Source organism: Paramisgurnus dabryanus, chromosome 6 (genome assembly GCF_030506205.2).
Source record: "Paramisgurnus dabryanus chromosome 6, PD_genome_1.1, whole genome shotgun sequence".
Lineage (NCBI taxonomy): Eukaryota > Metazoa > Chordata > Actinopteri > Cypriniformes > Cobitidae > Paramisgurnus > Paramisgurnus dabryanus.
Window position 1 is genome coordinate 6,733,545 of NC_133342.1, and position 27,787 is coordinate 6,761,331.

The 27,787-nt window shown below is 37.4% G+C and overlaps 1 protein-coding gene across 3 annotated transcripts in view; it reads left to right on the forward strand.

The window, feature by feature from the left end:
• The first annotated feature begins 7,663 nt into the window (after positions 1 to 7,663).
• The window catches only part of LOC135744351 (tropomyosin alpha-4 chain-like), a 29,509-nt gene continuing 9,385 nt past the window's right edge, over positions 7,664 to 27,787 (forward strand). Inside the window, exons 1-5 of one of the 3 annotated variants that reach the window (XM_065262398.2) lie at positions 7,664 to 7,998; positions 10,932 to 11,057; positions 23,720 to 23,853; positions 27,416 to 27,533; positions 27,643 to 27,713. In XM_065262398.2, the coding sequence (XP_065118470.1) occupies positions 7,885 to 7,998; positions 10,932 to 11,057; positions 23,720 to 23,853; positions 27,416 to 27,533; positions 27,643 to 27,713 (563 nt within the window). In that variant the 5' untranslated portion in view covers positions 7,664 to 7,884. Of the gene's footprint in view, positions 7,999 to 10,931; positions 11,058 to 15,970; positions 16,313 to 23,719; positions 23,854 to 27,415; positions 27,534 to 27,642; positions 27,714 to 27,787 lie in introns of those variants that run through there. The other 2 variants (XM_065262397.2, XM_065262399.2) reach the window with 2 other exon arrangements.

The window sequence follows — 27,787 nt, forward strand, 5'->3', positions numbered from 1 at the left end:
TTCAAACTTTCAGCATTGCCGTTATACAGTTAAAAATACAATATAAACAAAATGCACAGACAATAATAGATAAATAAATAATAAACAAACTTTCAAGGAGCTTTGGCAATGTGAAAAAGCAAAGACATAAATTACCAAAAGAACAGGCCTTTATCCTGGCTAGGAGTCCATCTTGGCTCTTCACTGGTTTAAATTACTTATATACCCATGCTTTTGCACTTCACCTGGTGTCTTAGCTCGCATATTCTACTGTTGATGGATTTTCTAACATCAGCTTCGGCCGTGAAAACTGGTTTAAAACACCATCTGTGGAACAAAACAACAACGATTACTCTCTCCCTTCTCACTCCTTCCCCTCTGGTTCACAAAAATCTCTCCTGGAAGAGATGCAATCAAAACTGGAAAGCACCACCTCTGAAAACTATGTACCTTGTAAAGCTTGAAGTTTTTCCTGGGTTGAGAGCATGCCAACGATCAGTCTCCTTCTCAAGTTTTACTGGTGGTTAGCAAACAACTTTTAGGTGCATTACCGCCACCTACTGATTAGGAGTATGAGTTAGGACTATAGGTCAGGAGTCAGGACCTATCAGCCTCATTGTTGCTAGTCACAGGTATGTGTCCTTGTCCTCTCCTCACGCCTGAATCTCAGCTTCCTACTCAAGCATTATGCTCCATCGCCTTTGGCACGCATTCTGGTTGAAGCAGTCGGTGCTGAGTAGAGTACTGACAAACGTAGAAAATGAAAGAAAGGTCTCTGCTGTTTCAATAAAACTGTTATTTGTGTAATGCAGATTTTTGTCTTTAATATTTTCTTTAGGCTATATGCCATGCATATTCATGAATATGCTGTAGTTGTTTATTTGGAAAGTAAAAATTGTTAAATCATATATACATACATACATACATACATACATACATACATACATAGCACATCCATATATTCATGGGCATTGCTAGATATAAAGCTCTACTGGGGCACAGGCCCCCCATTTTTTGCTGACTTTTTTGAAAGCCTGCTGTGTGCAAGAAGTGTGCAACACTTACAATGTCCTTTGCTCAACCCACTATTCTACAGTTCAACAGTTACTGCAAAAGATACATATGTGACCAGTCACGGAAAGTAGGGACACAAGTCGGATCTGGGCATTTTGAGTTATTCACAGATTCTGAAAGTGCAGTTTCTAAGCTTTCCAACTATGTGTAACACATGGAAATCTGATAAGATTTGGAGAAGTTGTGGCCATTTGAATATAGGAACTCAGAAATACTCAAACCGAGAAAATCGAGACGAAAGGGACTCTTCTTTTCAGCTGGGGGAGACAATAGGGCTCATTTACATCTCATTTAGCTAAGCCATGCCCCCTGTAAAACCCTTTTTGAGATGTTCTAGCATCATATGTAGTATTTTATGACCAAATGACAACCCGCAAAAATAAACATGACTCTTTTACCTTTGTGGGGATCACAAGTCGAATCCAGTCTGTTTCAGATTATCCAATGACCATTATTTGTCCACAAATGCATATAATCCGTGAAATATAGATTGTTTACATCAGATTTCGCATGAATGTCTGGTAATACAATATAATATATAATCTGAAGACTATTTAAATCGTAACATGTAAGGGTATATGAGCTTACACCCCGTTAAACACATGAACCCGCCTTCAAAGTTTGTATTTAAAATAGGGAAGTAGTATAATAGATCATCCAAACAGCGCCGTCGAAAACGTGACATCCTTTAGAGAGGTTACCAATGGCTCGCTCGTTCCTCCATCAGCCAATGACTTCATGGAAAATATTGATAGACAAAACATGTAGCCAATTATATGAAGAATACAACGATATCTGTGTAACTTCTGTGTGTTTGGACTCATGCTGCGCTGCAAGAACTGACATACAGATGACGTCAAAGTACCGCGAGAACGAGTCGAAATTAAACTACTCCGTAAGATTTCTTGAAGTGCTCTCGCGGTACTTTGACGTCATCCGACTGCGGCGCCGCATAAAGTCAGTGACGCGGCTGACGTACGATGCGGCTGACTGTTATTTGTTCCGCCCCAGCTTCTTTTATTTTTCTTTTGTTTTGTGCGCCCGAGCTTTACAGTCTAAAAGGCCCGGGTATACTTTTTTCCCGCGTCCGCGGAAGAAATACGGAGCAGCGAAACTGACAGCTCTAAACCTGTGATGAACACACGAGCACACAAACTTGATTCTGATTTGTGTGTCACCATGACGTGTTCACTGAGCATTGGCCAATCAGAATCAAGTTCTAGCTTTACAACTGCAGCGATGTAATGATCTGCAATGAAATTCAATAAGTTAAAGAATAAAATCTCCAAGCGTAAAGGAGGGGCTGAGAAGTTGAGAGAGAGAAAACGACAAGCACTTGAGGCAGATGCCACCTGTGTCAAGACAAATTAATTATTTGCTGGAAGGACGGCAAAAGACTTAAGTGAAGATGTCAGCAGGGTGGGCCTGACTGCTGAGGTGAGACAGACATTTAAAAGGTCATGTTCTTTCTGATCCCATTTTCAAACTTTAGTTAGTGTGTATGTTGCTGTTAGAGCATAAATAATACCTGTAAATGATAAAGCTCAAAGTTCACTGTGATATATTTTCTTTAACAGAATTCTCCTTTCAAAACCTACAGCGAAGGCCGTTTTGGACTACAGTCCTTTACTTCCTGCTTTAATGACCTCAGTAGAACAGTTTATTTTTACTAAACTCCGCCCACAAGAATACATCAGTCGCCAGCTAAGCTAACGACAAGCTAAGCTGCTGTCGAATAACAACACACTAAACAAACTACACAATTAGAAATCTTTACATATTTCTGAAGGAGGGACTTCATAAAACAAGTGTAGCAGGATTAGGTGAGCTGTGACTGACAGCTGGTATCGCCTATCAGAGAGTGGCAGTCCCCTTTTAAGCGGTGATTGGCTGCTGCTCTGAATGCATCATGTCCGACTTTCCCCCTGAGGGTTTGCAACGTTAGCGGCAGGTGAGTTCTTGCCAACATGCTATGGTTAGCAGTTTTAATCTATGTTTGTCATTTAAAAGTAATGTTGTGTTGGTTTTAGTATTATATTTGTTTAATTTAGGATCCTCCCTTTCGTTCTACGCTGCGTCTCCCGTTGCGCTGTCTTTTGATTGCACCGCTGTCACCGACGTCATTATCTGTGCCATTGCACACTGGACTGTGTACTGTCTGGTTCTGTTGTGAGCCTAGCGTTTACGCTCCACGTGAGACATTACTATCTCAGAGCCGTGGTTCGCTCTCGGTGTGAGAGAAACGAGTCGCTTTCCATTGGCTCTGCTTTTAATGCCTCAACTTACGTCTTTTTGTTTGTTTTTCCTTATTTTTGGGGATTATTATTTGTGTTTGTAAACCTGTTTTTGGGTTATGAGCAATGTTGTTGACATTCTGGACTGCTCATTATAGCTGGTTCCCGAGAACCTTACTTGTCCATAATTGTGATCTAAAACATTGTTAATTGTATACATCTTCTGTACTGCCTTACTATTTCCCTGTGGTTTGGACTAGTATAATTACTTTTATTAATTGTTATAAATTTATTTTCTTTTATTGTGTGTGTGGTCCCTTATTGTGTACTTTTATTTTGCGTAATCTAACCCTAAACCGACGCGAAAATGGTAAGAAAATAGGAAAGAGAATGCAACGGACTTAATAGTATTGAAGTCCCCAGTTCGTCAAAAAATGACGCGAAAGGTATACCCTCCGCGTCAACATATTGACGCATGGTCAAGTGTCGTCAAATATTGACGCCATGGGGTGAGACTGGGTTGGCCATAACAGGAAGATTTTTATGATACCCAAACCCTGTTTATGACCTCTATGGTTACGACTGGTGGATGTGGGAGTGCCCTCTGGTGGAATACAAGAGTACTCCAGGTGATAGGTGTGAAAGCAATTATCAGAAAAAGTTCATGTCAATATTTCTACTGAGTATAAGGGATGTTAAACTGTATTTAATCATTTAGACCAAGAGGGCTTTGACAAATTAGTCAATGTGATCTTAATGGCAGAATTTTGATACAGGGTTGTAATATGAACATGACAGAATAGAGAGGTCAAGGTTGATTTTATATCATACAACCGTATGTTTTCTTTAGAATAATAATTTATTGTGCACAGTAACACACAGACATTTACTGTATGTGTTTCTTGGTTATCGACCCTATTTGCACTGCCAATGCAATGCTCTATCAAGTGAGTTATACAGGAAAGATTATAGATTTATTATTCAGTGGTGTAGTGGTGCCTGGAGAAATGGGTATACTCTTAATTTATGCCCCCATTTTTAAGCCTACATAATTTGCACTATAATGTGCTGACTCAATGTCTGGAGAAGTAAAACATCCCAGTCCCAGTAATGATCCTCAAAAGTCTTGAGATTTGAGTTAACATTGATTTAATAGATTTTACCGTCATTGCAATAACAGTTTATGATTATTTTAAATTAAAGGTAATAATGGATATAAAAAGGTAATAAAAACGTATAGATGCAACATACTGGCCTGTGAATTGTAAACTGTGTGCTGGCCACTGAATTGCTTTTTGGTACTATAGTGCAAAATCTGTTGAATGTTGTGTCTCTAGAGGAATGTTTTTTCTCTCTCGGGTCATTAGCCAATAGCAGTGGTGTATGGCTTCGTTCTCAGGACCTCATGCTCTTCACTTGGGATGTCAAATCAGTCTATTCCCAAGGTACCCAAAGCTTTTATGGCTGTTTTTTACCATAAAAGGAGATGAGGAGAGGAAATGTTCTTCCTGTGGGAGGGGCTTTTTTCCTGTCAGCTCTCTTCCTCTTTAAATTTTTGGAAAGCAAAATGATCTGACCTATTTCTTTCCACTTAAATGTTGTAGCTCATTACTCTATATCAAGAATTGACTGTATAATAAGTTTATTTCTCTTTATAATTGTATGTCTTTTAACGCTGAGAACTTCTTTTACATTGCCTGAGCTATGAAAGAGCAAACTTCCAGCAATAACATTATTTTCTGTGTTGATGCCTCCATGCATATTTCTCACTGATCATTTATCCCAGTCATATAATTTAAAGACTTCAGTGAGCTCTTGTTACACATCTGGGAGAGTTGTGGTTGAAGGATTACTACAGTTGTTTGAATGACTGCAAAACACGCAGGGAAAGACCATCATGACCCATCAGCTGTCTATACTGAGACTCTCTTATCTTCATCTTCATTTTGTATGTTTATCATATATGTGACCCTGGACCACAAAACCAGCCATAAGGGTGTATTTATAGCAATAGCCAAAAATAAACTGCATGGGTGGTCCAGGGTCAACCGGGGATCTTTGCTACAACTGATCACTTTGTTTGTAGAAATGACAATTTCCATAAAATTACACCAAATGTTACAGAAATGCAAATGCTACAACTTACCCCATAGGTGGGGTTCATTGTAAGAGACAAAAATGTTCTATTTAAACACAAGTTATTCAATAATATTCTTCTACTAGAGACAAATATTGTTTGTACATCTGTCTTTAACAGATCGATATCCACACATCATCCATCCATCCATTCATAATCCTTAATCTAGCCATACTTGTATTATGGATTATAAATAAAACCCCAAATCAGAAAAAGTTGGGACACTGTAGAACTTGTGAGTCAAAAAGGAATGAAGTAATTTACAAATCTCATAAACTTATATTTTATTCACAATAGAATATAGATAACATATCAAATGTAGAAAGTGAGACATTTTGAAATGTCATGCCAAATATTGGCTCATTTTGGATGCATCACATACAGGAATGCTACTGTAATGGAAATCACAACATGGGCTCAGGAATACTTCCAGAAAACATTGTCGGTGAACACAATCCACCGTGCCATTCGCCGTTGCCCGCTAAAACTCTATAGATCAAAAGAGAAGCCATATCTAAACATGACCCAGAAGCGCAGGCGTTTTCTCTGGGCAAAGGCTAATTTAAAATGGACTTTGGCAAAGTGGAAAACTTCTGTGGTCAGATTAATCAAAATGTGAAGTTCTTTTTGGAAAACTGGGACACCATATCATCCGGACTAAAGAGGACAAGGACAACCCAAGTTGTTATTAGCGCTCATTTCAGAAACCTGCATCTTTGATGGTTTGGGGTTGCATGAGTGCGTGTGGCATGAGCAGCTTACACATCTGGAAATGCACCACCAATGCTGAAAGGTTTATCCAAGTTTTTGAACATATGCTCCCATTCAGACGTCTTCTTTAGGGAAGACCTTGCATTTTTCAACATGACAATGCCAGACCACATACTGCATCAATTACAATGTCAAAACTGCGTAGAAGAAGGATCTGAGTACTGAAATGGTCAGCCTGCAGTCCAGATCTGTCACCCATAGAAAACATTTGGTGCATTATAAAGAGAAAGGTGCAACAAAGAAGACCTAAGACAGTTGAGCAACTAGAAGTCTGTATTAGACAAGAATGGGACAACATTCCTATTCCTAAACATTGGTCCTCCTCCAGCTGTTCCTTATATGTACATTTAGCTTTTCCAGCCTCTTATTGCTACCTGTCCCAACTTTTTTGGAATGTGTAGCTCTCATGAAATCCAAAATGAGCCAATATTTGGCTAGTGTTATCTACATTTAATATGTTATCTATATTCTATTGTGAATAAAATATAAGTTTGTAAATTATTTCATTCCTTTTTTACTCAATATTTCTACAGTGTCCCAACTTTTTCTGATTTGGGGTTGTAGTTGGTTTTGAAAGGGGTGCCCAAATTGGGACAAAAATCTAATTTGTGAATTATTTACCCTGATATTGTAATTATATCATTTTGATTAATGAAATGTGTATTGTTTTATTTTATTATTGTTGTAAAGTATAGACTGTAGAAAATATGGATGTCACCTATAGGTTTGTGAAGAGCTTTTTTGAAGCCAATAGTTGTTAAAGTCAATAGACAATAAACATTTCATGCAAAAGTTTTCTCCTAATTGAGGAGATAACTCATCAAGTCAAGGCTAAATAATTTATACGGATGAATTTGCTATATAGACCAAAAACACTTTTTGTACCAGGCTGTAAACATATTTATTTCTGCTGTAAAGTTGGGCATTTTAACATGGAGGGGGGTCTATGGGATTGAGTCTTTTTTTTGGAGCCAGCCTCTAGCGGCCAGTTGATGAACTGCAGTTTAAGTCACTTCCGTGCTAACTTCATGAAATGTACTTTCATGGCTCCAAAACACTATTTGTCCAGTATCCTACTAAAAACACAAAAAACTTTTCACGAATTTGCTTCTGTCAGTAAGAGAAAAATACCAATAGCACAGTTTGCTTGACCCTGTTTAATATGTAAAAGATCTGGGTTACAATTAACCCCACGATAGTTTGTGCCCTGTTCAACCTATTCAATATATTAACTATTTTAAGAGATTTTGAAAACATTTCTTCGATAAAATAGCATGCACTGATAATACATGCTAAATAAAACCAGGCACATTCAAGTTTTATTTTGACTTCAAGCAAGTTATGTTTAGCTTGAAGATATGTCTTGATTCTAGTAGAAGACCAAATATGGGAATCAGATGCCTTTGAGACATTTCTTGGGTAAAGGTTGCAGTTGGGGAGGAGAAACCACACATTTAATGTGTTTGTAAAAGTGTGTGTGTTAAGGAAGGGGTTCAGACAGGGTAGTCTGAGGGTCTCGTCTCCATCCACAACAGCATTACATTTCATACACCCCCTCCTCTCTCTGGCGTCATTGCGGGTGGACTTCATCCCCTCATCTGACAAGCAAAAGCACTGTTATTCCTCTCCCTGCCTCAGGTTTCCCCTTAGTTCCCTGTAAGTACAGACACCCAAAGTACAAAGGGAAGAATGGAGGCCATTAAGAAGAAGATGCAGGTGCTGAAGGTGGATAAGGAGAATGCCATCGACCGGGCGGAGCAGGCTGAATTTGATCAGAGAGCTGCAGAAGAAAAGTGTAAACAGGTGAGTGCTTGATGCGGGCCCAGATCCAAGACTTGAGTTGAAAAGACTAAAATGTTCTTTCAATGACGAGAGAAAGAACTCTTACAGTATATTTAAGTACAGTATCATCATGCCATGTCGTGCTACAGTGATGTGTCAGTTGGTATTACTTCGCTACATTGATATATATCAGGGGACACATGCTTGGAGATGAGTGTTACTTGCGATCTCCATCAATACTATTTAAAGCATCCCAGAATGCCCCTTATGTGCAAAGCTGTACGATGTGCAAACTTTTAACTGCACAGTAATATTTTTGACTTGTAGAGAGGGATGGTTGTGGCTTCATTTTAGATTTCCCAGAGATTCCTTCAATCACCAAAACCCAACAGGGAATCATTGAGGGCAATGGAGAAAACCAAAAATAATCCGGAACCGTTACAGCTGTCCAATGGGCCTGTTTACAGGTCTCTGGAGAACCATACTAATCTCATATGATTCTAAAAACTAGAACATGCCTGTATTCTAAACATTTTTATGCTCCTTATGATAATTTCAGTCAGCTTTATTTGTTTTCAATTAAAACTCTAAATGATACATTATGAGCTACAATATGATTTAATAAAACACTCACGTGATGCATTTCCAAGTAAAACAGGATATTATGAGCTGGGACTTGATTTTAATTATTAAGAACTGTTCCAATGGTGATCTCTATATGACTTGGTTGAAAAATGAAAGGTCAGGGTGATGTCAATCGCACAAGAAAGCTGTTTAAGAGGCGGAGCAAGTACGAGAGTATGCAGACTAGGGTAAAAAAAAATACAGAAATTAGTGCAATATCACAATCGTTTGCAATAACTAATTCATTTTAAAGGCAGGGTGCATGATTTTTAAAGGTGACATAGAATGATTGAACGGGGTATTTATTCTTATTCTGTGATGTGACATGTAGACAAAAATGTTTTTGTTTGGGTCTGTAATGCCTTAGAAGCTTCCTAAAAACCTCTCTCAGATAGCTCTATTAGGGTGGGGGATTTTAAACAAGTGGTTTTGCACCTATTTGGCTCCCCCTACTGGCTTAACTTGCAGCTCATTACTGATTGGCTGACTTTGCTGCCACTCAAAAAATGTAGCCAATTATTTTAAAGTGGAGGGGCAGTGAGATGCCTGTGATGCCATAAGCATCAGTTTTTTAGATTGGACCGTTTTCTGGCTGACATTTCTAAAAGAGGAATTTCTATGAGACTGAGATGTTTAGCATGTCTAACACTTTTTGTATGTTCGTGAATGCGGGTAGACTACCATTATTCAACAAAGACGAGGTAAAAATGGTTTTTCATTCTCTGTCCCCTTTAAAAACAATTTGGAAAAGGGAGTTGGGACGAGTAACAAAACACACTTCAGCCAATCGACAGTAAGGGGGGTGTCAACTAACCAACATCGTTGCCTGGGTTGCATATGTATGGGGTGGGTCTATCAAAAGAAGTGCCAGATTCTTTTGGGGTAGGGGTGTGTTTGTTAAGGTGATTTCAGATATTAACATTGGCTTTCAGAGATCATGCACCTCACCTTTAATACTTAAAAAAATTACATAGTCAAAGTTTTATACTGTGGGTTCACAGGAGCCGCGTTTGAGGCGTCAAATTCGCGTCTACCGCGTCTAGTTTGCCGTTTGAACATTTTGAGTTTACTTGCTTCATTCGCGTGTGAAATTCTAGTCAGAGACATTCACACGGAAATTTTTGTCATGGGAGGGGCTTCTGCTTTCTGTAATCATGTCACTACTAGAGCAAGCTTCTGATTGGTTAACGTGCTAAACGCCTCATTCGCACCCCTAGACCTCCAGACGGGCGTCAACACGTCTTCACATTGACTTTAAATTGAAATCACTCGTGCTTGACGCCTCTACCGCGGCTGGTATGAACGCAGCTTTAGGCCGATGCACATAGCAAAAAGACTGGCGTGACAGAGAGAGAGAGAGTGCTTTCGTTTCCCAGAAAGAATGTGAAACATGTATATTGAATATATATTTTTTGTTTTTAAATCCATTAATTTATACAGTATATATACCGCACAATTTATTTAGTTTTGAATATCACATTTTTTGTTCAATACCGTGGAGTCCTAATGCAGACAAACATTTTTCTTTAGAACGACTCACGTCAATGAATCATACAACAATTCGAGCAAGTGCTGAAAATATTACAAATGTCCTGCATATGAGACAGACCTTGAAACATGGCATTAAACAACCTGATGCAGCATCGGCAACAGCTGTCAAGCAATATATTTTTGTCATGTTACACTGGCGGGATCTAGGTGAAGATTCTTAAATATTTCCAGGGCATTAAAATTATATTCGACAAACAGAATTCCAGTTCATATGGACAAAGACAAATCCACCTTACATGTGTACATAAATCCGCTTTCATCAGTCTCATAATTACATTAAACAGTGGCAGATGGCACTACTGTTTAACTTTCATCTCCATCAGCAGATGCGCACACAAAAATATCAGAGTCTCTGCGGACAGATTCACTGATCACAGCCTAATAAAGCTAAGCTGTGTGTAGATATTTAAGGCCTGGTGGAGTTATGTAGTTTGTGCAGATGGGCATTTTAGCATTTACACAGCTATTAACATGTCAACATACTGGAAAATGAGCGCGCTCAGACAATGAAATCATTTTAAGAATAATGTTTATTTTTTTAAGAACCAAATGTCACTTCACAAAATGATACAATCATTAGACAAGCAATAATACAATCAACAATAACCTAACAATGAAATAGCAACCATTCAGATCATCATAGCAACCATCTAACATCCTAGCAGCTGCCTTGCAATGACCTAAAAGACCATAGCAACCACCAAGGAACACCTTAGCAACTGTTAAGTCCACCTGGTACAGTTTATTAACATCTGTGAATCTGTTTTTGTCACCATTAGCTGGAAGATGAGTTGATTGCTTTACAGAAGAAACTAAAGGGAACAGAAGATGAGCTGGACAAATATTCTGAAACTCTCAAAGACGCGCAGGAGAAACTGGAACAATCTGAGAAAAAGGCAGCAGATGTAAGTATTTAAGCACCAAACGGTATTTGTAAATTAAATGTGACCCTCAAAACCAGTCATAAGGGTTAATATTTTTGAAACTGATGATGTATGAATGATCAATGGATGATGTATGGTTTGTTAGGATAGGACAATATTTGACTGAGATATAACTATTTGAAAATCTGGAATCTGAGGCTGCAAAAAATCTAAATATTGAGAAAATTGCTTTTTAAAGGGTTTGTTCACCCCAAAATTAAAATGTTATCATAAATCACTTACCCTCGTTTCGTTCTAAACCACCAAGTCCTTCATTTGTCTTTAGAACACATTTTTAATTATTTTTGATGAAAACCAAGAGGCTTGTGACTGTCCCATTGACTGCAGTTTAAAGGTATAGCGGAAGATTTTCTTTTTCCGGGTGGATCATCAAGACTATTGGTCATCTTAGTTGTCAATCATTCTGGTGATATGTTTACGTAAGCCCATCGTACATGTTCTTCCCTAGGTTCGCTTTCTGGACATGCGCACTTTCAGGTGTATATATGTGTGGTGAGCTACGGTTTCAGCCATTCACTGAAGCTCGCGTTCTCACAGTTTTTTTTTTTTTCAAAATGTCTGAGGGTCGCAAGAGGAAAAGTGTCTACGAATTGTATGACAAGAACAGAAAGGCCTCGGAAGAAAGAAACAAGACCAGAGTGTTTTTGGGAGAATATTTCACACACTGGCGTGCGCTAAAAGCACAGGTTGGGCTTCCCACTGATGCCTCAGTCGTTTCTACTCGACAGGTAAAGTTTGTCATGCTTTTTGGATAAATCCATTTAAAATCACTGCTAGTAAAAGTTTATGTAAGCTATGATTAGCGATGCTAGCCCTGGCACAAGTTACGAACCGCACAGACACGGTAAACATCTCAATGTATGAGCCATGACGACAGCAACTTGTAAACAGAGTGTGCCTGCTTTCTCGTGCACACATTTAATAGGCGTTTCCTCTCGGGAGCAGGTAGAGTGTTGGGAAATTGCATTTTTTTTTGTGTAGAGGGCAGATCTTTTTTTTTAATTGCAGAAAATCTTGCGCTATACCTTTAATTTTCATAATCAAGCTCAGAAAATGAAATACATCACCAAAAAGGTCCTTGATGAGTAATCCAATAATAATATTAAGAAGCGTCCAGTGGCGTGTTTACAATTTTGGGGGCCCTAAGCAAAGTCCAAGAACCTGGCCCCCCATGCCCCAGCATAGCCCAAGGTTTTTCATTTAAATTGCACAACAATAATATTCAATAACTATGTGAGAAATATATATAAACCGGATGAAATTGTTATTTTTGTTATCTTTGCACATAAAAGTGTTCTTGTTGCTTCATAATATTATTATTTAACTACTGATGGGCACATGGACCTTTTTGGTGATGTCTTTCATTCTTTTCTGGGCTTGATGAAAATTAATCTGCAAGTCTAGAGTCAAAAGCCCCCTGGTTTTTATCAAAACAAAAAAAAGTGTTCTGAAGACAATCGAAGGACTTTGTCATTAAGAATGACACATGGGTAAGTGATTTATGATAAAATTTACATTTTGGGGTGAACCCTTTAAGTTGTCCAAATAAAGTCTTTAGCAACACATATTACCAATGATTAATACATTTTTAATATATTTACAATAGGAAATTGACAAAATATCTTCATGGAACATGATATTATATCCTAATGATTTTTGGCATTAAAAAAACTATAATTCTGACCCAAACAATGTATTTTTGGCTATTGCTACAAATAAACCAGTGCTACTTATGACTGGTTTTGTGGTCCACAGTCACAAATCATTTCTCTTGAAAGACCATTGTTGAAAAAAACAATTAATTGGTTGTTAAAAACATTCTGCTGTTACAATAAAATATAAAACTAAGGATGATGATAGACTGTAATGGAGGAATAATTTCCTAGTGAATTCTTAAGTAGTTTTTAAGCAAATTGTCACTTGGAGTCCTTATTCAATTAAAGCCCAACATCAAAAACAGCAATCACCGTAATTGCATCCTCACAGCTTTCAAACGCATGTGGCACCAGAGTAAATCTTTGCACCTGGCTCCGATGGGAAGGTTCAGACAAATTGTTCCCATTCCAGCACCAAAGATGCCTTAATCACAGTGAGAGCATGTCGGCAACTCTACGTGAAAAAAACTTGGAAGATAAAGTTTCCCGCATTCCTCTCCGGCTACTGCTGACAGCCCCGAATAAATGTCTTTCCCACTCATTCTGTTACGGGACGCCCAGAGACGTCCAACGTTCTCAGTCTAAAATTTACTAGCGAAGGCTCACTTGAATGTATCAGGGTTTTTTCACTGTAACAACCTCAGAGTCCTGGCTCTCGTGCAGAGGAAATGGATATTTAAAGTGAGAACCACCTCTGAAACCCACAGGGAGACAAAGCAAACCACAAAGCATGCGAGCCAGACCTGCACAAACGCAAAACATTAAAAACCGTCTGGATGTGACGTCTCTCTCGCTGCAGGGCTTGCATTCTTTTAAATGGTGAGAGAGATTAAACTTCATAAAGGAACAGATTACCTTTAATGATAAAATTTATTCACTTTCATGTCATTCCAAACAGAATTCTTTATTATGAGGATCACACACAAAAAAATACTCCTGGAAATGTTTTCTTTATAACAAAAGCAGTGAGAAACAAATGTTAAATAAAAAAAGCATCATATATATATATTTTTGACCTATGCATTTTTTGCTTCGAGCATTGCAAAGTTAAAAAAAAAGTTTTTTAAGTACTTTCATTAATTTAACACACATGTTTAAGAATCAAAACTCAATATAAATGTTGGACTTGTCAGATAATCTGATAAATTTAGTTCTTGTACATTGTAGTACACTGTAATCTCTTAAACCTGTGTACTTTAGTATCTCTATAGAAAGCAATAATAAGGGCCTGCTCGCTAGCACACATACATACAGTACACACACACACACACACACACACACACACACACACACACACACACGCACACACACACACACACACACACACACACACACACGAACACACACACGCAGCCCAGGAATGTAAGGAATTCAACTAAGGCAAACAATGAACTCTGTACTCATGAGTTTAATGCCTCCAACTTTTTGAGACCCTTCCACTGGGGGGAGAACACAGACGTTCACATACCCCTGCCATCTGCAGCTCATTTAAACCTATGAAATACTCCCACATATGCTGGAATTTACTAACCACAAAAAAAGGCATTGCAGTAACTATATTTCACTACTTTCATTAAATCACACTTATTCAGGGCTGTCATGGATTGTGTTTTACTCTGATTTTACCATGGTTAGAGGGTGGTTGGTGGAGTGCCTAAACCCCCTTATAATGGTGCCTTAAAATAGTTCACCCCAAAATAAAACATTTCTGTGATCATTTAATAATCCTCATATTGTTTCAAATTTGTAAAAAAATGTGTTTGCTAACCACAATGGAAGATATTTTGAGCAATGTCTCTAACCAAACCGTTTCGGCGCACCTTTGACTTCCATGGTATTATTTCCTACTAAGGGACTCAATGGTGCTCCAAAATGGTTTCACCATTGTGTTTTATAGATAGGCCTACTATTAATGGGACATTTGTATTGTCGTACTTTAATGGGTATAGTAAAACGTGTATTTAATTCTGTTATAATCTTTATTTAAGAAATAATTGAAGACAGACTGTTGAATTATTTATAAATAATGCACACCCAATGTGGTAATGTATTATTTTCAAATAATTTAAAGAACCAGAGTCAATTATTCCGCTTTCAATGGTACAGACATTGTTCCGGTGGTTGTTTTGACAGGTCAGGTGTGCGTTATCAAAAAATAATACATATCCTTGACACATTTCTCAACTATTTAGAATAAAGCATTCAACAGCCCTGTGGTATAAACTTGTATACTTTATATAAATTGATATTTCAAAACCTCTTATTGACTTTTTGTAATTTACTGTTATAAGTAACATTGCTGCTGTGAGTCAAAAGAGTCGCCATATTGGAGAGGGCAAGACCGAGGGAGCTGCAGTTTTTTTTCTCGATTAAAAGCACAATAACGTTTACATTTCTCAACTGATTTTAGGGATAGATGACGTATTTTTATAGGCTAACCCTGGAAGTTAGCGGGATACTGGTTCCCTCGTTAAAATGCCCATTCATTTCTCCCATAGACTTGTGTTATTGCAATGAATAAGCTCTGTTTAACAAAAGTTTACACGGTTTGTCCAAAAAAGGTCATCTTCGCATATAAACCCAACTTTATACATTTTGAACTGTTAATGCCTTTACGAGAAATAAAAAACAAACAAATTTAGACTTCAAAATTCATAAAAGTTGTGTTAAAAAATACGTCATCCCTGCAGCACTCTATGAACTGTGATACTCGCGCTTTCGGAGAGCAGTACACGATTGGTCTTCTTTGCTGGACTTATTTGCATACTGGATTGTGATTAGTCTCTTCCGATGAATGAATTTGAATACCGAGTTGTGATTGGTCTCATGTCATGCATCTATTTAACCTTTGATGGCCACCTGCATAAACCGTGTGGCGTTTTAATATTTGCTGTACGCTAACGCAGCCTTTCATTAGCGTAAACAAAAGCAAAGCTAATTAATGTCCAAACTTTACGTCATCGAAAACATTAACATTATCTAAGTTACGTAAAAGCCAATCTCTCTGAAACTTCGCCATGGTCAAGCACTGCTTAGATCTACCCAAAGTAAAAATTTTCCCATGCGGTGATTTACAGTGAGTTTTTAGGATGTTACTCACCCACCAGTGGTCATTCATAAGAAATAGCCTACCAAATATGTCCAGCAGTCAGCACATAATTGTTGCAAAAGTCAAGCAGGAAGACCACCCCCTCATTCACGTCTGATGTCATCTGAAACCAGCATCTTCTTCCTGGGATTGGACTTTCTTACGCATTCCTGTCCTTTCCCAGGATTTGCAACTCAGAAGTCAGCGACGAGCAAATGGGAACGACGTTTGCGACGTTTTTACAAACGCAAAGATAAATCTAACCCCGATCTGCAGGCTACAAAACTCTTTGTAAGTTTTGCGAGTTTGTATATTGCGCAGCTGATCGGTATAAAGTTTTGGAGATGTCTATAAACTCACTGGAGTCGGTAAAGAGGAAGATCCAGTCCCTGCAACAGCAGGCGGATGATGCCGAGGACAGAGCTCAGGATCTACAGAGAGAACTGGACAATGAACGAGGTCTGCGAGAGAAAGTGAGAGATCCATATTTGTCTAATTTTAGCTTATTTCAAAGTTCATTGAAGTTAAAAATATGAGTGGCTGGGGCTTGTTGTCACATGGGTTCTGCAAATGTTAAAACTTTTTAGCTGTTGCAGGGATTTTTATGTATTTTATCATGTTTGTATATGTTCTTTTTACACTTAATTATTGACATTATATGTTTATATGTTGCCTTAAACAGTAGTTTAGTATGTATGTCCATGCTTGTGCTTTGGATAGTATATATCAAAAGGCTTTTTTCCTCAAATCAGTGGCAACATAAAGCAGTAACTTACCTCATATTAATGTCTCAATGTATTAAATAAACTGTATATTTTCTGGACAAAAATAGTTCAATTATTTTTATCTAGCTAAACTTTAAAATATGTACTACTACTTACACAAAAGTAGGGCTGTCTAGCGATTAATCTTGATTCATTGAATTACAAAATAAAAGTTTGCATAATAATTGTGTGTGTGTAATTATTATGTATATATAAATACACACACACATACATGTATAAATGTAAGAAAAGTGTTATTCATAAATATTTGAAATTTATATATAATATAAAATATATACAAATATAGATAATTATTCACATGTATATGTTTCTTAAATACATACATGAATGTGTGTGTATAATAATTACACACAGTACACACACATATATTATGTAAATAAAAACTTTTATTTTATATGAGATTAATCAAGATTAATCGTTTGACAGCCATACACAAAAATAAACTTTTTAAAATAAATGCACCCTAAGTCATATTACCTGTTTTTTTAAACCCTTACGAAAATAAACCATAGTTTTACCACAGTTTAAAAAAACAAATCATGATTACTGTAGTAAAACCATGGTTTTGCTAGTAGTAATCAATTCCACAAAAAAACATGCTCACTACACTTTTATCACAAAAAACATGGTTATTTTTTGTAAGGGAACAGGGGTCCCCCAGGGTGTTCTAAGGGGTCCCCAGAACATTTCAAGAAAAAAAAAACAAAGCAAACATTGTGAGAGTCTTGTGTATCCAGTTTGGTGTCTTTGTTAAATCAGTTACTTTTTATCTAATACAATTAAAATTATTCTTCATACAAAATATGGAAAATAGATATATATTTTAGGAAAGTGGTCCCTCACAAAAGGGTCATTATATGTGGGGTCCCTGCCATCATAAATTTGAAAACCCTTGACGTAGAGTAACGGTTAGATCTGGTCTTTACAGTTTTCTGGTGTAAAAAGGCTTCAGGCAACCAGGTATTAAATCATGTAAAATATAGTCTGTCAGCATCCCATATGATGGGTTTGGAAACCTCTATTGTAAGATTTAAAGAGTGGTTTCTTGTAAAAATTTGGAACGTGTAAAATTCCCAACCATGTTTTTTTCGAGGGCTGCAAGATACAGTATATCAAATTATCAAAATATCACAAATGTGAATATTGCAACCTTCCGAACACAGAAGTGACTTAAACTGCAATTTATCGACAGGCCACTAGAGGCCCCATGTTAAAATGCCCAACTTTACAGCAGAAAATAATATGTTTACAGCCTGGTACAAAAAGTGTTTTTGGTCTGTATTGCTTATTTTGACCTTCATGACAACTGTGAGGGTGGCAAATTTTTTTGAAACTCATCTGTTTAAATTATATTAAGCCTTACAGTTCTGCATAATCAAGGGCGTGGCCACTTGAGTGACAGGTGAACCGCTGTCACTATCATCAAGCTAGAGGCGTGGTTTGGTTTCAGCACTTCAGCTTCACCCACGTCCCTGTGACGCAATGCCAATTATTGGCTTCAAAAAAGCTCTTTACAAACCTATGGGTGATGTCATGGACACTACGTCCATATTTTTAACAGTCTATGATTGCAATACAGCCCTAGTGCAGCCCTCATTTTTTTTTTTTCGCATGACTTTATCAAAGTTTCTGCTAGTTCAGGTCTGTTTTATGGTGGACATGTTTCTTTGTATGGCAATGTTTTTTGATTAGTGAACAAGCAAATGCCATGTTATGATTTGACAGCTAATGGTGAACGTGCAGAATTTGGCCACGAGGGAGCGTGTACAAAGCAGCTTTATTTAAGCATGTTTGGTTTCTTAACTGATGAAACAGACCGCTAATACACCACCACAGCAGTGCCTTTCCTGGAAGCCGCTGTCCACAGGAAGCTGGGGATGTGACACCTATTGCATACTTTACCTCTTCTCTTCCTGTGCTTTTCATTACTGTGCTTTCACACAGCTCTTGGATCTCTTTGAAATACTCAACTTGAATGTCTTGTCCTCCATATGGTTTTGCACCAGCAGACTTACAACCAAGATGTGATGATCTAAAGTGTTTGTGCATTTGCACACCGGGGGCCTGGAGAAAATCCTGTGATCTGGCTTATCCCCTTGATCTTATACGTTACAGACACAGCAAAACGTCTACTGAAATGTTTGCCAGTAGATTTGCTTTGAGCCGATCCACTTACCACCCCTCCCACTGTCTCTGTGTCTCATGAGTAATTCTCTGTTGAAGCTATTCTGTCTGCATATAATGTGTGTTTCCCACGGTAAATCAAAAGTTAATTTGGAGAATGTGATGGAATGTAGTGTGCATGTCAAGTGATAATATTTTAGGCCTAAACGTTTAATCCAGATGGCAAATCTTCTTGCGTTATTATAGTTATTAGATGATTTTTTTTTAAGCAATATTTTTCATTTATAGTGAAACATTTAATGTTAGTTCGCACCATTTCATCTAGCGGTTATGAAGGACAAATTGTTTAAGCTAAAAAAGATTTAGCTTTTGCTGTGATCAGATTTATGATATTCCATACACAATGTCATCAATTCGTACGTTTTTATGAGGTGGTTAATTCGAATAAATTCATGAAGTTTTTGTATAATTCCACTATCGTTTTGCCAAGTGCACAAAGTCAGCGTGCCATTTAGCCGATTCTGCTAACAAATCGGAGTGGCGTTTAATGGATCCTGACAACAGATCAGTGTGCCGTATAGTGGATTCTGCTAACAAATCTATGTGCTGTGTAGTGTATTCTGACAACAAATCGTTGTGGTGTTTAGCGGATTCTGCTGTTTAGCATATTCTGACCACAAGTCGGTGTGGCATGTTGCAGATTCTGCCAACAAATCAATGCAGTGTTTAGCAGATTCTGCTGTTTAGCGGATTCTGCAACAAATCGGTGTGGCATTTAGCAGATTCTGCAAACAAATCTGTGTGGCATTTAGCAGATTCTGCCAACAAATCTGTGTGCCATTTAGCAGATTCTGCAAACAAATCGGTGTGGAATTAGCTTATTCTGCCAACATATTGATGTGGCGTTTAGCGGATTCTGCCAATAAATTGATGTGGTGTTTAGTGGATTCTGTCAACAAATCGATGTGCTGTTTAGCATATTCTGACAACAAATCTGTGTGGCATTTAACGGATTCTGCCAACAAATCAATGCAGTGTTTAGCAGATTCTGCTGTTTGGCGGATTCTGACAACAAATCGGTGTGTCATTTAGCACAGTGGTTCTTAACGTTATTCCTCGAGGCCCACTGCCCTGCACATTTTGTATGTCTCCCTTATTTAACACACCTGATTCAAATCATCAGCTCATTAGAAGAGATCTCAATGAACTGAACTGAGTCTGCCAGATAAAAGAGACATAGAAAACATGCAGGGCAGTGGGCCTCCAGGAATAACGTTAAGAACCACTGATTTAGCAGATTCTGCCAACAAATCGGTGTGGCATTTAGCAGATTCTGCTAACAAATCTGTGTGGCATTTAGCAGATTCTGCCAACAATTCGGTGTGGAATTAGCTTATTCTGCCAACATATTGATGTGGCGTTTAGCGGATTCTGCCAACAAATCGATGTGGTGTTTAGTGGATTCTGTCATCAAATCGATGTGCTGTTTAGCGTATTCTGACAACAAATCGATGTGGTGTTTAGCGGATTCTGCTATTTTGCATATTGTGTTTAGGGGATTCTGCCAACAAATCGGTGTGGCATTTAGCAGATTCTGCCAACAAATCTGTGTGGCATTTAGCAGATTCTGCCAACAAATCGATGTGGTGTTTAGTGGATTCGGCCAACAAATCAATACAGTGTTTGGGGGATTCTTTAGTGTATTCTGACAACAAATCGTGTGGCATTTAGCGGATTCTGCCAACAAATCAATTTGGCATTTCTCCGATTCTGATAATAAATCAACGTGTCGTTTATTGGATTCTGTTAACATTGCGTTTTGCAGATTTTGATGCTAATTTAACGTGCCATTTAGTTTAGCAGATTCTGATAACAAAGCAGTATTTCTAAATGGCGCGAGGCTGGGATTAAGCACATTTGATTTACATATAATTATAGATGCACTAATATAAAGATTTTCCACTGATACCGATAGACGATTATTCTAAATGATATCAGCCAATAAATACCGATAGTTTGGAATAACTGATAACTTGCATTAGCTAAATTCTGAAGATTACATTTTCTGAATGTTGTTATTTCATATAATGATTAATATTGAACATTAAACTTGTGATGTTTCTTTACATTTTCTATGTGAAGAGCTCAAGGTCATTGCGTTTTCCTGTTCTCTTTTGATTGACAGAATATTGGCCATGACTATCGTCTGTTTTTAAACTATCGTCCGATAGTTGATAGTGCTAAAAATCGCTTTATCGTCCAGTACTGATTATTGATCGATATATCGGCGCATCTCTACTATTCTTTACATGCCGAGAGCATTCAGTCAATATCATTATCTCATTTTTGACGGAGGTGACACCTTGCGGCTTTTTGCATCTGGGCTCCTCCTATTCACATGGCTCGAAAACCTTTAGCATAGTCTCAGTTGCTCAAGTCACACTTGAGAGATTTCAAAGAGATATAATTTATATTCCATTGGACATCGTAAAGACAAACATCTGGCTTTCTTATAACCTCACAGCACCATCATTTCCATGAGGTTTTAGCATCAAGAGCAATCGAGACTAATAATACCTCTCTCAATGGCATCACTTCTTTATGCTTACAGTATGCCCTCAACTCACCATGCCAAACTGCAATGGAAATACAGTTGTGTGAGAGGCAGGAAGATTGTTGGAAAATATTTTGAACTCAACATAAATACAGCCTATTTACTTAGTGTGCGTTGTGAACGCTGTTTCATGTCGACTAGCACTCCCTGTATGTCATTACAGGATAGACAGACAGGACAAAGTTGAATTTAACCACACAGTCCAGTATGAAGTGTAGACAGAGGCAGGCATTGTTAGACAGAACCGGCAACTGGGTTTATTCTGGCTCTATATCTAGACAAACTTTATTTCCCTGTAAATGAATAGATGAATGTTAAATGTTATTTTTGGAACTGTACAGTATGTTGACATTTTAAACTTTGTAATATGGTAAGCCAAACAAAACTGAAACTATGTGTGAATTAGATTTGATCTCATGGGATAAATTTTGTTATTTTTATTCAGATTTGATGTAGTCTTTAAAAAGTCATAATGATATGATAATCTCATGCATCCTTTAGTACCTTATATGGCGTGAGGCATGCAGGCTGCATGAATTCATTGTAACAGGAAAGGGGCGTTGCCAAAGCAAACATCTCTCTTTCAAATGAGTAAAACTGAAAGAATGAACCTTCAAACCATCTCTGATTCTATTGATATTACTTGTTTTGCTCTCCGTACTCAGTTTATGATTATTTTATAATGATCCTGTCCATGATTCATTTGTTAGTGGCGCTGCAGATGTTTAAGTATGTAAAAGAGAAAAGGAAAGAGACAGTCAGACAGCAGATGTTTGCTCTTATCTCAGGAAGTTGATGATTCAGGAACCGCTGATGACCTTAAAATGGTCATTGGGTTTTGTCTGTTGCAATGAAACTGAATCTCACATTTGAAAGTCATACTCATGACGGCAAATGCTCTCAAATGTGATTCACATACATCTTGCGCTTCAGAATAAATGAACGGCACATGTTCAGCTAAGTTAGATGAAATAATATTAGATGTGAAGTACAGTGTGTGTCTTTGATGGCCTCTCTGATTGTTTCGGATAATCTGTGGAATTGGATGTAAATATGGTCAAATCTGGTAAATGGAAAGGAATGTGTTTGCAATCTAGCCAAAATATTTAATGAACAAATATGCAAAGGAGTTATGAAGCTATCTAATTATATTACGATTTCAATTTGAGGAAATTTCTTATTTGGATTTAAACTGCATTTCTTTTAAAAATTCATTTAAAATGTATGGTAAATGCTTTCTCATTCATTAATAGTGTCTAATAAAATAATTCATATAAATGATCATTTTATTTATATAAAAAATTAAATTAACGTTGGTTAATGCTTTGGTGCATGCTTTATTCCTTAGGATCGAACCAGCAGCATTCACGTTTCAGCCATGAACTTTAACAACTTTACTTAAAGGAATATTCAATTTTCTTAAAAGAAAAATCCAGATAATTTACTCACCACCATGTCATCCAAAATGTTGATTTCTTTCTTTGTTCAGTCCAGAAGAAATTATGTTTTTTGAGGAAAACATTGCAGGATTTTTCTCATTTTAATGGACTTCAATAGAGCCCAACATTTAATACTTAACTCAACACTTAACAGTTTTTTCAATGGAGTTTCAAAGGACTATAAACGATCCAAAACGAGGCATAAGGGTCTTATCTAGCAATACGATTGTCATTTTTGACAAGAAAAATAACAAATATGCTCTTTTAAACCACAACTTTTCGTGTAGGTCCGATCCAGCGCGACCTAACGTAAATGCGTAGTGACGTAGGGAGGTCACGTGTTACATATATAAAACGCACATTTGCGGACCATTGTAAACAATAAACTGACACGAAGACATTAATTAGTATCAGTTGACATGCAACAGCGTTGGAACGGTCCTCTTTCAAGACACTTGTAAACACTGGGGCGGAGTTTCGCGTTCGTCCTCTGTGACCTCTTGACGTCATGACGTATTGCGTGGGGTCAGCTGGCGCATCACAACCGGATCTGCATGACGAGAATTTGTGGTTTAAAAGTGTATATTTGTTATTTTTATTGTCAAAAATTACAATCGTTTTGCTAGATAAGACCCTTATGCCTCGTTTGGGATTGTTTATAGTCCTTTGAAACTCCGTTGAAAAAAAAAAGGTTAAGTGTTGAGTTAAGTATTAAATGTTGGGCTCTATTAAAGTCCATTAAAATTAGAAAAATACTGCAATGTTTTCCTCAAAAAACATAATTTCTTCTCGACTAAACAAAATAAGACATCAACATTTTGGATGACATGGTGGTGAGTAAATTATCTGGATTTTTCTTTTAAGAAAATGGACTAATCCTTTAACATCGACCTGCCATTTGTTTCTCTTTTTGTACAGGCAGAAGGTGAGGTGGCATCTCTGAACCGCAGGATCCAGCTGGTGGAGGATGAACTGGACCGGGCTCAGGAGAGACTGGCCACCGCTCTCCAGAAACTAGAGGAGGCTGAGAAAGTGGCTGATGAGAGTGAAAGGTCAATATATATATCATTTATATAAATCAGATCATCTTGCAAAACGGTAATGTTTTACATTATCAGTGGTTTTGGTATACAGTACCACGGCACTTATTAGGAATTTGCATTTATGTCATTTTTTCATTTCGATTAATCCATAGGTCTGAAAAACGAGTACTCGAGTAACTGGGGGCAGGGCAATCAAAGGGGCGGGGCATATACTTCATGGTGAAAATTAATATATTTTTATTAAAAACACTCAAATAAAACTTAAAGGAATAGTCCATTTTCTTAAAAGAAAAATCCAGATAATTTACTCACCACCATGTCATCCAAAATGTTGATGTCTTTCTTTGTTCAGTCGAGAAGAAATTGTGTTTTTTGAGGAAAACATTGCAGGATTTTTCTCATTTTAATGGACTTTAATAGAGCCCAACATTTAATACTCAACTCAACACTTAACAGTTTTTTTCAACGGACTATAAACGATCCCAAACGAGGCATAAGGGTCTTATCTAGCGAAACGATTGTCATTTTTGACAAGAAAAATAACAAATATGCTCTTTTAAACCACAACTTTTCGTCTAGGTCCGGTCGTGATGCGTCAGCGTGACCCCACGCAATACGTCATGACGTCAAGAGGTCACAGAGGACGAACGCGAAACTCCGCCCCAGTGTTTACAAGTGTTGAGAATGAGGACTGTTCCTACGTTGTTGTATGTCAACTGATACTAATTAATGTCTTTGTGTCAGTTTATTGTTTACAATGCTCCGCAAATGTGCGTTTTATATATGTAACATGTGACCTCCCTACATCACTACGCATTTACGTTAGGTCGCGCTGGACCGGACTTAGACGAAAAGTTGTGGTTTAAAAGAGCATATTTTTAATTTTTCTTGTCAAAAATGACAATTGTTTCGTTAGATAAGACCCATATGCCTCGTTGGGGATCGTTTATAGTCCGTTGAAACTCCAATGAAAAAAACTGTTAAGTTAAGTGTTAAATGTTGGGCTCTATTAAAGTCCATTAAAATGAGAAAAATAAAAATCCTGCAATGTTTTCCTCAAAAAAAACATAATTTCTTCTCGACTGAACAAAGAAAGACATCAACATTTTGGATGACATGATGGTGAGTAAATTATCTGGATTTTTCTTTTAAGAAAATTGAATATTCCTTTAATTTTGAAGAAACTAAAACAGAAAAATGAACACATACCAGATTATTAATGAATTAAATGTTTTGAACAGAAACCTCTAACAAGAAAAGCTGTGTGATGAAGTGAAACTAAAGGGTTAATAAACACAAACTGATGCGCTTTCTATATGACGCACTCTACATAATATTCAGCTTTATATACAGCATAAATGTATTATACAATGCACATATGTCTGCACAAAATGCAAGACTAAGTTATGTACTAGTTAAAGGAACAGTATGTAAGAAATTTATATCAATTAATCATAAAATGGCCCTAATATGTCACTAGACATTAGGAAATCATTTTCATTCAAATACTTATATTACTGACAACAGTGGTCTGGCCAGGATATTGTCATTTAAAAAGTGGAGTTGCAGCCCTCAACTGATGTTTATGTTGTCATTTTGTGTATTGGCCACCAGCTGTGTGATTGCAGTACCAGTTTCAGACACAAGTTTTGTGATTGCAGTACCAGTTTTGGGCACAATCCTACATACTGTTCCTTTAAGTTTAACTCTTGTTGTGGATGTGCACTATAACTGTGCGCTTTTAAACACATCCAGTCAAAGCATAAGCTTCATAACATTAAGCAGCTTTAAATTTTTTGCTATCATTTTAGCAAATAGCTGTGTCGTGTTGTCCTCTTACCTGTTCTCAGTCAAGATGTAATGCTCGTATCGCTCTCTGATATAGCTTGACATTTAATGTTTAAATATGAGATTATATGAGGGAACTTGTGACGGCACTGTACATTTTGCATGTGACTGACTGTATTTTCGTCCTACCGAAGTGAATCCCAAAATCATGGCATCCTTTTAAACCATAGTGCCTTAGTGATGTGAGGTGTTTTCGGCTTCACAGAATTGCGCGGATCGGTGGTTGCCGAAGTGCGGGTGCGCGGACTTTAACTGTTTGTTTTTGAATCATGCATGTTTACGTTACTGATGTCATACACTGGTCTGCGTAGCTCAACACAACGTCACACACGTGACGCACCCAGTCTTTAATACCACAGGCGCTTGTAATGCTAACCAGATATGCAAATGCCGCCATTACCACAAAAATAAATAAACCCAAATGATGATCGTTTTCGTGATCGATCATCGATGCCACGTTCGAGTACTCGATCAATCGAGTACTCATGCCCAACCCTAGCACTTACTGATCACCTTTTTCATTAAAACTCTTAGAAAAAAGATACAAAAGCTGTCACGACAACTGTAAAAAGCTCATAATATTTACCATTTATTTACAGATACCAATATGTACCTTTTGAGGTGTACTTTTTGGAAGGGTATCACCCCAGTGACAGCTTTTGTACCTATAAATACCCATTTGATTTTTGATACTCATAAAATGTTTAGACAAACCTACTCATTCTATAACTTTAGCTTATTCAAAACAATTGAAGAGCACGTATGGTCCGATTTACGTTTTGACATTTGCTTTGGTGTGTAAGTGTGTATTAGTACATGTTAACGATATGCAAAGATACAAATCCCAAAGTAAACAATGAGGCGAGTTATCTCCAACTAGGGCTGGGTATCGATTCAGATGTTCTAGATCGATTCGATTTCGATTCACACGCTATCAAATCGATTCGATTTCGATTCTCGATTCTTCTCGGGTCACTGTTTATACTCGATTCTCGATTCAACTTAATGAATATAGATTTAATACAAAAACTATATTTAAAAAAAAGAAAAGTGAACAGCAGTTTATAAGTTGGTAATTAATAAAAAAAATTAAAAGCCACAACACTATCGTCGTCGTCTTGCTTGCAAAATCTAAAATGCTTCCATACCTTTTACTTTTTATGTAAAGGTGCCATCAACATCGAAGCAGCACCTAAAACCGCCATTTTAAGCACTGAATGAATGAATGACAGGCTCACCTTTCGCTCCTTGGTAACATCGCGCAAGGCTAAAAAGAGGGTGACATCCAGTGAAGAAGACTAGTAATTAGATAAACGTTAATCTTACGTTCAATCTTTGCAGAAAAATATGAAAGAAAAAAATCAATTCGGCTCTTTGAGAATCGATTTTGAATCGACCACGTTTTAAAAAACGATTAATCGAAAAATCGATTTTTTTGCCCAGCCCTATCTCCAACGTTAATCTCTTTTCTACAAACACACAGATTGTAGGCAACAGTTTACTTCCTGGGATTGGTGATGTAGTAAAGACCAACATTATTATAATTCCTCCAGTTTGGACTCCCAGCCGTTAAGTTAACTCCTGTTAGCATTGCATTGTGAGCGAATCTTTCAAACATGGTAAAGAGCGTCACATTTCCAGCAATGAAATGGGTGCCCTTTAAATAACAATGTAATTATGGATTATGAGAATTACTAGTGTGTGTTTTGGTGTCATTTTTTAGAGGTATAAAGGTGATTGAGAATCGTGCGATGAAAGATGAGGAAAAGATGGAGATTCAGGAAATGCAGCTCAAAGAAGCCAAACACATCGCAGAGGAAGCCGATCGGAAATATGAAGAGGTTAGACACAGCAGTATCTATTTTTATTTTGTGTCTTTCTCTTTTGAAGTATTGCCTCCTGTATGAGTAATTTGTGTATTGAAGAGGTGTGTGTGCGTGCGTGTTGCAGGTCGCTCGAAAGCTGGTCATTTTGGAGGGCGAATTAGAAAGGGCAGAAGAGAGAGCAGAGATTGCTGAACTGTTAGTACATTCATACTGTGGCTTTAGCTAACCTTAATAGCTAGTAAATAGATTAAGCTAAAACTGTTGTGTTA